The sequence below is a fragment of the Frankliniella occidentalis genome, unplaced genomic scaffold, assembly GCF_000697945.3.
Source record: "Frankliniella occidentalis isolate FOCC.00 unplaced genomic scaffold, Focc_3.1 Scaffold11, whole genome shotgun sequence".
Taxonomy (NCBI): domain Eukaryota; kingdom Metazoa; phylum Arthropoda; class Insecta; order Thysanoptera; family Thripidae; genus Frankliniella; species Frankliniella occidentalis.
In genome coordinates this window covers 2590863-2601641 of record NW_026267141.1, presented here as the reverse complement: position 1 = coordinate 2601641, position 10779 = coordinate 2590863, and the positions used below count along the sequence as shown (strand labels likewise).

Below are 10779 nucleotides of genomic sequence, written 5' to 3'. Positions count from 1 at the left end.
GGGGGGGGCTGGACTTGGCGCATCGCTTGTTCGCAGAGCACATATGCTAGTGGTTAACACTATGATGCACACTTTAAAGTGTTTGACTGTATATTTGAATACTACAAAGTGTTTAACAGTAAATTTAAACACTTTAAAGTGTTTCAACATTAGGGTTGGCCATGAAACTTTCGACACTTTAAAGTGTTCAACTTTACTGTTAAACACTTCGAACTTATTCAAATATCCAGTCGAATACTTAAAAGTGTGCAATATAGTGTTGAGTACTTGCATGTGCCGAGGGGTGCCCCACTCGCCAACTCGTTGTACACGAGGAAAAATACTCGCAAGATACTCGCGACAACTCGCGAGAAATTCGCGAAAACTCGCGAAAAAATCGACAACTACTCGCCTAATACTCGCGGATACTCACCATTACTCGCATAAACTCGCATAAACTCGCGGATACTCGCTAATACTCTCTAATACTCGCGGATACCCACGCAACTCGTTGTACACCCACTTGGAGAGTGGAGGACCCCTCGTCATGTGCGCACCAGTTGAACACTTAATTTATCAGTGTAACCAATACCAGCTATCTGAAATTAGCTAAATTAGCTAAGTTATTTTTCTGCGGACAGTTTTGGACACATGGTTCAAATTTACTGTTAAACACGTATAAGTATTCAAATTTCCCGTCCAACACCTAAGAGTGTGCACCATATAGTAAAACACTAGCATGTGGATGCCAGTTGCACACATTATTTATCAGTGCACTTTCATGTACACGCCCGTTGCAAACTTTTTTTTATCAGTATAACACTGTTATTCAAAGACTATGGTTCCGCATTTAATCCTATGGAGGTGTTTCGCATGACTTAAAATATCACGTCACTTCGGTGGTAGAATGTGACTTGTTTGTTTCTCTATATTATGTACTGGAGAACATGTTTATAAATTTTTATTTTGATCTTTCTATAAAAATTAACGAATATTAAGGGATCTCAGAGGAAGCTGAAAATCAAGGTTGGTGACCTTTGATGGAGGGGTAGGAAACAAAATTCCAACTTTTTTGTATTGGTGGGTGAATAATTTTTATTTTCGAGACAAAAACGAAAATCATTACTGATTTGACCATATCAGAAGTCTTGGATCGATTAGGAAAAGAATTCATAGTGTTTTTTGTCTGTTACTCGTATCTTTGCTGTGATTTAAATCCCTCCCTTACTCTCTGTTGCAGTTTGTGATGGCGGCCCCGACTTTTCATCTTGCTCGTGCATGCTGTTAAAGGCGAACAGTGACAGTGGATTTGCGACAATATTACCTTGGAGTTTTATGGCTAAATTTTTGTAGTCAGTATCGCAATTTCGATTATAGTGATGGGGTGGTGGTGGTCCCCAGACACTGCGTTGCGTACGCCGTGGATCCTTACACTGTGCCTTTTCTTTTAGGCCACAACCTACTGGCATTGACGACTAGCTCGCCACTCTCCAGCGACTTGGTTCCGCGGGGAGGATCCTGGAAGGTCTCTATTAAAACAAATATAGAAGACTGCACACCAATTGGCGTTCTTTTCATATGTGCAAACTTGGCACACCCAGTGCCGAAATTACACACTAGGACCAGTGTGTAACCAAGTGAGTTGACGGTTCACACTTTCTAAACGTGTCAAATTTTCACAATATGTAGTGGTCTTTATGTTTAAACACGCTGAAGTGTGTTTTATGTTTAAACACAATTGAGTGTGTGCTTTATGTTTAAACTTTATGGAATTTGCCATTTGGTGAAAAGCACAATTGAAGTGTAAAAAAATGCTCACTGATTGTTTTACCAGTGTTCGATGAGGGCCTCGAGGACAGAGAGCTCGATGGCACTAGTGGTGACGGCGTGCTTTCACTGCAGCACAAGCAATGCCCCGCGGAGGATGTGGCGTCCAGTGTGCGGGCGACGCAGTGGACCGCTGCCCAAGGACTAATATTTCAACGCGAGCAGCCCGACAACGATGCAGCGCAGCGCCCACCTGTGTGCGCGGCGCCTACTGTTGTTGACGAAATTTAGCAAGCTGATTCTTATGGTTTATGGTTTTATTGCAGGCGATGAACTGGCGTCAGTGGCGGCCAGCTCGAGCGTCTCCAGCGCCTTATGCCGCAAGAAGGATCCTGGGGAGGTTTCCATTGTCAAGGATTCCGAGGACAACGATGAGCTCGAGCAAAAGGAAGGGCAGCCATGAGGCTGGTGGTGACGAATGCTTTGCGCCAGCTCAAGCAGTGCCCTGTGGAGCGTGCAGTGTGGGCGACGCAGAGCGAGGTTTGTCCGGCGAACGGTGAGCGGGAAGGTAAGCAGACGATTATGGTTAGGATGCGCCCTTTTTCGGTCGGCGATGTCACTAAAAGCAACTTAAAACAAATACGAATCATACAATTGGTTTTCATCATGCTGTTATTTCAGGGGCCGGGGATAACGACTGTGCACTTGCCAGTGCAATAGAGACGAACTCATAGATCCCCTATAAGAGTGAGAGAGCGCGAATGACAACAAAGTGGTCCGCGTCCGTCCGCGTCCGCGGGTGGTCTAGGAGGGACCCCTGCGTTATTTGTTAATCCTCTAATGCTGTCATTGACATCTCTCTCTTTCTGTTGCAGTTTGTGATGGTGGCCCCCTGAACTTGCACGTGCATGCCGTTGAATGTGAAGGGTTGGTCCTCAGATCCAGCAGACACCATGTATCTCCAACGTAGTGCTCTTCTTGCAGGTGACGACCCACTGGCAGTGACGACCAGCACGCCTCTCTCCTGCGACGCGTTTCGCGGGGAGGATCCTGGAGAGGTCTTCTTCGGAAAGGACCCCGATGGCATCAAACTCAAGCAAGAGGACGACCAGCTAGGGCTGGTGGTGACCGCGTGCTTCTCACTGCAGCAGTACCCCGTGGAGGACTGGGCCTGCAGTGTCGGCGACGCAACTGACCTTGACCTGCAACCCGAGGAAGGCCCTGTTGACGGTAAGGTACAACGTGAGCAGCCGTTTAAAGGATACAGTACGAGTGCCTTCTGTCAGAGACGAAATGAGACCTTTCAGGCGCCGTGGATTTTAAAGGCTATCGTCTTCTTGCAGGGGACGACCCACTGGCAGTGACGGCCAGCTCGCCTCTCTTTAGCGACGCGTTCCGCGTGGAGGATCCTGGAGAGGTCTTCTTCGGAAAGAGCCCCGAGGACATCAAACTCAAGCAAGAGGCCGGCCAGCGAGGGCTGGTGGTGACGGAATGCTTCGCACTGCAGCTCAAGCAGTTCCCTGTGGATGACGCATCGTGCAGCGTAGGCGACGCAGAGCGCGGTGCGCCGCAACTTATTGTTAAAGGCTCCGCGGACGGTGAGGTGAAACGCGAGCAGCCCGACGGTGATGTTAAAGAACCTGATGGCCAAAACAATGATGAGGCCGACCAGAAGGACTTAAAGGTGCTGCGGAAAAAGGGAGGTTTCAAAAAATACACATGCAGTGAGTGTAATAGAGAATTTAGGTTCCCCAGTGCTCTGCTTAGGCACATGCTTGTGCACTCCGTTGGGTCTTTTGAATGCGACATATGTAAAAAGTGTTTTAAACGAGCGGATCTTCTGAAGTCGCATAAAAAAGTGCACACTGCTGGAAGTGTAAAACCTTTTATCTGTGACCTATGTAAAAAGCGCTTTGTTCATAAGGGACATATTGTCAGGCACATGAGAATACACACTGGTGAAAAGCCATATATTTGCGAGATATGTAAGAAGGGCTGTTCTCAAAAGGAAAGTCTCGTCAAGCACTTAAGAATACACACCGGTGAAAAGCCATACAAATGAGATCGGTGTAAAGTAAAATTTAGTAATCCATCTAATTTTAAACGACACGGAAAAGTTTGTTTTTAAACCATGTCTGTAAAGATATTTTGACGTCTTATGGAAGTGGAAATAAAATGTTTTTGCTGGCGGACCCTTAATGCTTTTATCTTACTAAAGCGTTTTCTTCTATTGCTACTCGATACGTTTACTGCCATTGATATTTACTTATTTCTGTTGCAGTTCGTGATGGCGCCGCACTTCCTTGCACGTGCACGTTTGGTGGCGGGTCGGTTATTAGACCCTGCAGACATCGTCAATTTCTAATATTGTTGGTCTGATTCCAGGCGACGAGCATTCAGCAATAACGGCGTGCTTCCGCAGTGGCTTCCACTTGGGTGATCCTGGAGAGGTGTCTGCCGATGAGGATCCCGAGGACAACGAGTCCGAGCAAGAAGACGAGGAGATGGTCCTGGCAGTGACATCGTCCTTCTCGCCAAGCCGTCAGCACCAGCAGTGCCCCGCGGATGACCATAGTCTGCTGTCCGAAGAAGACCCTGTGCAACCCGAGCAGCAGCAGCAGCCGGTCAAAGATGCAGGAGAAGCACCCTCTATCCGAGACAAAATCAAGCAGAATGGCTCCGCGAACATGTTTGTAGACTGCATCCCTCAACTTGGCCGAAACAAAGGGCAGGCTGACCAGAAAGACTCACAGTTGCTATGCGAGGATAGGGTTCGAGAATTACCGGTAATTTTGGTTCAAAGTAAAAAACCTGGGTAAATTTCGGTAAATTACTGTTTTTTTGAGTAATTTACTAAAAACAGCGCATTTTAAAGAAAAACGCAATTTAAAACATTTTTTAAGGGTACTTGTACGTTTTCCCGATTACGATATAGTAATGAAAGCACCTGCTTCAGTAGCACCACCGACATAGACGGACTGAATAAAAAGTGAAAAGATTTTAACGAGGGAGAACAGATACTTTGCTCCTCACCACCCGATAAAGAACCTTTTAAAATATTTGCCGCGTTCTGAAAGCATACGTAGTGCATCCTTGCGTACACCAGTGAAGTCTTACGTCTAGCCTCGCTGTAGCCACATGAAGTTTTAATGTCTGCCTCTGTGCACAATTACGAAAAGAACTTAAAATGTATGTAATTGTCTGCATAGTTCACAAAGCATTGAAGCCGAAAACCTGCACAAATTGCAAAGCTTCAAGCAAAATAGATCATGGATATGAATTTGTCCACTGGAAATATTAGAACGTTGTCAGTCAATCCATTAAAATTCAGTGGCCTTACGGCCTGTATGAGAAGAACAGCCGCATCTATGCGTGCATCCGGTAAAAAAGTAAAATATATGAGCAAAATAAGTCTGATTTCTTACAAGTCTTGAAGTAAATTACTTTGAGGGAAAGTAATTTACCGTAATTTACTAGTATTTTACTCAAAATTTCTCGAAATTTACTTTGCTCTCGAACCCTATGCGAGGAGAAAGGTATTAAGAAGTACTCATGCGGCGAGTGTGATAGAAAATACAGTGCCAGCAATGCTCTGCTGGCGCACTTGCGTGATCACACTGGGAGGACTTTTGTATGTGAAATCTGTGAGAAGGGTTTTAAGCGAACAAACCATCTAAAGACGCATAAAATGTATCATCACAGTGGAGAAAAACCATTTACCTGTGACGTTTGTAACAAACGTTTTACTGAAAAAGGGAATCTTACCGTGCATCTGAGGTCGCATACGGGTGAAAGACCATACATGTGTACCATCTGTAAATTTCGTTTTACTCTAAACTCCCACCTTGCCGATCACATTAAGACGCACACAGGTGTAAAGCCATATGCGTGTGACACATGTATGAAGTGCTTTACTCGAAAGCAAGATCTTGTCAAGCACCTGAGAGTACACAGGTGAAAAGCCACATGTGTGATCGGTGTAAAAAAAGTGTTGGTGGTATATCTTATTTCAAAAGACACAAACAAAGTTTGTATTTAAAACATTTGTAAAGCTATTTACAGAAATTTAGTTATTGAGGTTCCCTGAAGAAAACACAGAAATGTAAAGTATTTCAGAACTCATTGTTAATAGTGAATCATGATAAATTTTGAACCCTAATTAAATTATACTAAATACAGATGTTTTCAGAGGAATCATTATTTGCACTTTTTAAATTAAATTATTTAATTTAGTTCATTAAGGTTGGATGCCAAAACCTTTGTGAAGTGAACTGTATTGATTTCCAAAACCGAAGCTATGTAAGAGCTTGCGAGCGAACTTCGTGAGTCTTCCCAATGAACTCCGTAATTTGTCTTTGCGTTTGTAGCTATCGCAATGTGTTCATGATTTTACTCATACACGCGCACGACGAACAACACACACATACCCTCACACGCCAACTCAAGACGCACTCTTGGCGCGTGAACGGGCTGCTGCTGTTTATACCGCTATTTTCACCAGGAAGATGAACCAAGGGCGTCCAAATTTAGGCCCACGCGGAGCGAACGCGCAGAAAACAGCAGTCGAAAACAGAAACAGGCACAGAGGGAAACAACTGTAGTACTAATATTTATGTGCGATTAGAGCCACTTAATCTGTAAATTTCTGTAAGTGAGTTATTGCGCAATATATTTTGATTTTGTGTTCTCGTGCAGCTCATAGTTCATGGCTTTAAGTGCTCGCCCTATGGTGGATCCACCATAGGCCATCCGGATGGCGCGTGGATCCGCCCTATGTTACTTCTTAAGAAAGGCGACCTACGCAATGCACAGTGGGTCATAAGGGTCAAAACTGCGCCAAATAGTTATTTTCGGTCAAAATCGACACAAGTGGTCAAGAACGACCTACATAACCAAGACGATTATGGTTTGGACCCACCACGGCTACTCTAGCAGTGTTAAAAGTATGACAACGACAAACACTGCCATTACTGTTGAGATATCGCGAAATATAGTCAGTTATGCACCTAGCCGGAACCGGACGAGTTGAAGATATGCCTTGTGATAAATCAATGCAGAACCCGTAGGAAAAACCGTTACTTTTGCAAAAGGGAACCATTTCGAGTTGTTCTGGACCATACGAGTCGGTTTTTGACCAAAAAATGTCTTTTGCGCATAGTTTTGATCTTTTTGTCCCACTCAGCTACGCGACGCACTAATAAATCAAAAAGTGTTGCACTGGTAAGTTAAATACTCACAAGTGTTCAACACGGTTATTTGCACTTGCTGGTGTTTCACGAGACAGTTCTGCACTTGAAAGTAGTGTCCACTCCTCAGTTCTCAGTTGAACAAAAATGCTTCTTTTTAAACAACTCTGCCGACATATGCGATGCGGCTGTTTCCCGGGCACCCTCGGTCAACCGCGAGCATCGGCCGGGCAGCAGGGCGAGGGGCTGGGGGGCAGGCTGACGAACAGTGTGCTTGGCAGGTAAGGGAGACGTTATTTTGAGGCTGTCTGAGCAGGAAGAGGGCTGTGACTTCTGGTGACTGACCTGAGGAAGGGGAAAAGGGGAGGGGGGGGTCATTTTGTGTGTGGAATTTTAAAATACCTTTTTGTGTTAATCCCTACGAAACAATTGCCCCTGATGGTGGGACTGGCAGGGCTTCTGAGTAGATCTTTCCCAGACCGAAAATTGCCTCCCATAGCGCCTGGTGGGTAGGCAACAGCAGCGCAAATGCGTCTTGTATTGCCTATACGCCGCTTCCACATGCGCTTGCGCACGCGGCGTACACTCCATACACTTCTCTCCTGGGGCAATAAGTCTTTTCGCCCTACGGGGCTGTTGCCCCCCCCCCCCCCCCGGCCTTGGTAAGCTCGAGGACCAATAACTCGAGTTATAGCCCGAACGATAATACCATTCACCCATATCACACCATACCTCCCCACCCACCTTCACCCCTAAATGATAAGCAATGGAGGAGTGCACCACAAAAACGGGAAGAGTAGCGATTAGTACGCCATGAGTACAGAAAAGTACATTATGAGAGATAAGAACAACGTACAACTGAGTACACTTTCTTTGTACTACTCATGAGTATAGAATTGATGCCACCCCTCGCTTTGACGCTTTGGGGTGCTCGATGAGCTGCCTGCTCGCACGGAGCGAAGCTGCTGACGCTCTAGAAGTGAGAGGGGCTGCCATCTACACGGCGCCATGGTGCTCGGTGAGCAGCCGCGCTCGCAGCGATCAATCAGGTGGCATATACTCATGATTTGGTTGGACGACGGAAACGAAACGTTAGTATGACGCGGTCTTGTACGATATATGGTATTGCGCTGGTATTACGCGCCAATAATGGTCGCCACGTACCGTGCCGTGTGTTGTACAGTACGCCTCGTCGACGGGGCGCCGGCCGTGGCGCTGGGTGCGTGGCGCTCAGGTGCCCGATGGGCTGCCGCGCTCACGGCGCTCCGCTGCGCAGGTGCGTGGTGGGCTGCCTCGCGCAAGGCGCTACCACGACGCGAATAGTCCACAATCTTGGTTTCATTTTTGCTTTTTGTCCTCTCTTTCTTTTCCAACTTTACCCCGATATTTGACCCGTGCAAGGGCACTTTGCCGAGTATTTTTACTAACTCGCGCTGCGCTTTTGGCGCGGGCTGCCTGTTCACTTCGCGTCCATCTCCTCTCTTGAGCCTCCCCTGAAATCTTTATCCCCGGCGCTCATTAAAAAGCCCGTAACGTGGAGTGACGTGTTGTTCGCACGCCGCCCATGTGAGTAACAGACCGGGCGGGGCGGGCCGCCGGACCGGCAGCCCTGTGGGCAGGCCGGCCAGGCCAGGCCCCGTGGCCCATATTCTCAGCATTGTTGGTGCCCCCGCCCCGCCACGCCACGCCTTGCCTCGCCACGCCACGCCACGCAACTCCCCACCCCCGCCTCGCCACACTGGCCTAGCAACACGCGTAATCTAACACGATCCCGGGCCTGGCCCAAAGAGGGCTGCATTTGAAATGCGAGCTGCTCTTGTCTCCCTTCCTGTGCGCAGTGCGGTGCCCGCTTGGCATGTGGTGGAGTGCAGGAGAGAAGAAAAACAACAGCACAAGCTCTGTCGTAGCTTAATGTTAGCTAGTTTCTAGTCTGGTAGCTATTTACCTGTCCCAGCAGAACTTCTGCTGCAGTAGTACCTGAGCTGTGAGTCCTAGTATTGCGTTCTGCAAGTATTAGGTACGGTCGGTACGGTACTGAACCGAACTGCATGTGCTTGCTGGTTGCACACATCAGTGAGTTTGTCGATGTCGCCTTTATTTTGTATGTACTGTTTGGCATGCATGCAGGTGCAGGCAGACATGCGGGTGGCACTGTAAGAAATACATTAATCTCAGCTCACTGGTAATCGTGCCAATGAACTCAGTGAAAAAACAAAGGTAGGAATATCAACACCCCTCTCGGGCTATTAATGACTTTTGTACCTTTAAAGAGGCACTAAAAGATTCGCACCCCTGCAAAGGCAATGAAATACTCCAAAGGAGCTAAATTTCAGTGCCTTTGGGCACATTTGTGTCTTTCTCAAAGTATTAAAACTTAGCATATTTTAAAGGCACTAGTCGTAGTCGTACCTTCCTTTTTCCAGTGCCTGTGTCAAAAATTTGAGAATTACGTTTTATTAGCGGTTTGGTAGAAGTTAAGTCTTAGGTTCCAAATGGTCAAGAGAAAATTAAAATCTCTCTTTAACTTTTGGAGAGCGGTGTGCCAATGAACTTATGTCCACTATAATCTTATCAAGCGTATGTCCACCGTAGGAAGAAAAAAACGCCTTCTGAAATATTTTGTTTTTGAACATAAGTTTATTTACAGGATTACCAGTAAGCTATAAAAGTTACAACCCACCTCATCTACTTGTAAATAGCGTTTAGGCTTTAAATTGATGACGTGAGTTAAAATTATTGCTTCAAAGCAGGCTGCGTATGCCTTGATTTCATTTCATGTTTTTGATGCAAGGTAAAAAGATGGCACAGCCCTGTCAGCGTGATTGGGTATACTCGCCCGCATGCAGGCGTGCGGGTGAGTTGCCTATGAGCTAGGGGCCATGAGGTGCCAAGGTTAGTGCTGATTGGTGAACCTCGCACGCACTTCTGCAAGTTCGCTCCAACTAATCTGGACGGCCAGCCTGTACGACAAGGCTTGGACAATTTTGAGGTGAGAGCTGTTAACTAAAATGAGTTCTCAATTCGTTGACTAATCCATCTGGTACCAGCTTACACACTTTACTAGATTTTTTCAGCCACTTTTACACTAAATGTATTTGTATGTTTTTGTGCAAATGTTCGTACTAAGTTAAACCTACGTTTCGTTCAAAAAATTTGATTTTAAGTTCGTACAAATAAAAGATACAAATGCAGTTAGTGTGATGCGAAATTATCAGAATGAGTATCAACAAAATAAGACAAAGTCACAGGAAAACAAGTTGACACATGTCATACCAATTATTGATCTCTTACCAGATAACGTCTCTTTGATGCTCACTCTTGGCAAAATGCTTTTTAAAAATGTACTCTGCCTCTTAACCGTTCTGTTATTTGCCATGGATTCCATGGTAAGGTGCATCCTAAACGGATTTGGTTATGAGTGAGCATCAAAAAACGTTCACCACACAGGGACACCTCATTTAAGATTTCCTCCTAAAACACCTCACTAATCGTATTCCCCCGTGTTGCAAGTGTTTCGTCAATGGAGGCTGGCACATCCTTATGCAGCCCGCGAGCGGTGGCGTGGGGCGGCGTGGGGACCGCTCGGGGAAAGGCGTAAGGAGGGAGAGAGAGAGAGAGGGAGAGCGGGATAGAGAAGGGAGAGAGGGGCTCGTGAGCGCGAAATGTTGCCGAGTGGCTGCAGCAGGGAGGGGGGTCGGAGCCGGTCGTGTGTTGAGCATGGGACACCGCGGCGAAGGCAGAGAAGGGGGTGCGGGAGAAAGGGGGGGGGGAAGGGGCGCCCCCGGTGCGGTGGTGGTGGGGGGCAGGAGAGCCCCGCGGCTCGCCGGCCCCGCATTAGGGCCTGAGA

At 46.7% G+C, this 10779-nt stretch overlaps 1 protein-coding gene across 2 annotated transcripts in view; it reads left to right on the top strand.

Annotated features, from left to right (window-relative positions):
- LOC113216665 (zinc finger protein 34-like) overlaps positions 1–5419 on the top strand; it is a 28226-nt gene extending 22807 nt beyond the window's left edge. The window contains exons 2-6 of one of the 2 annotated variants that reach the window (XM_052277643.1): positions 1220–1331; positions 1431–1616; positions 1814–2003; positions 2073–2976; positions 3090–5419. In XM_052277643.1, the coding sequence (XP_052133603.1) occupies positions 2655–2976; positions 3090–3808 (1041 nt within the window). In that variant the 5' untranslated portion in view covers positions 1220–1331; positions 1431–1616; positions 1814–2003; positions 2073–2654 and the 3' untranslated portion in view covers positions 3809–5419. Of the gene's footprint in view, positions 1–1219; positions 1332–1430; positions 1617–1813; positions 2977–3089 lie in introns of both variants that reach the window. The other variant, XM_052277642.1, reaches the window with a different exon arrangement.
- The last annotated feature ends 5360 nt before the right edge of the window (positions 5420–10779 follow it).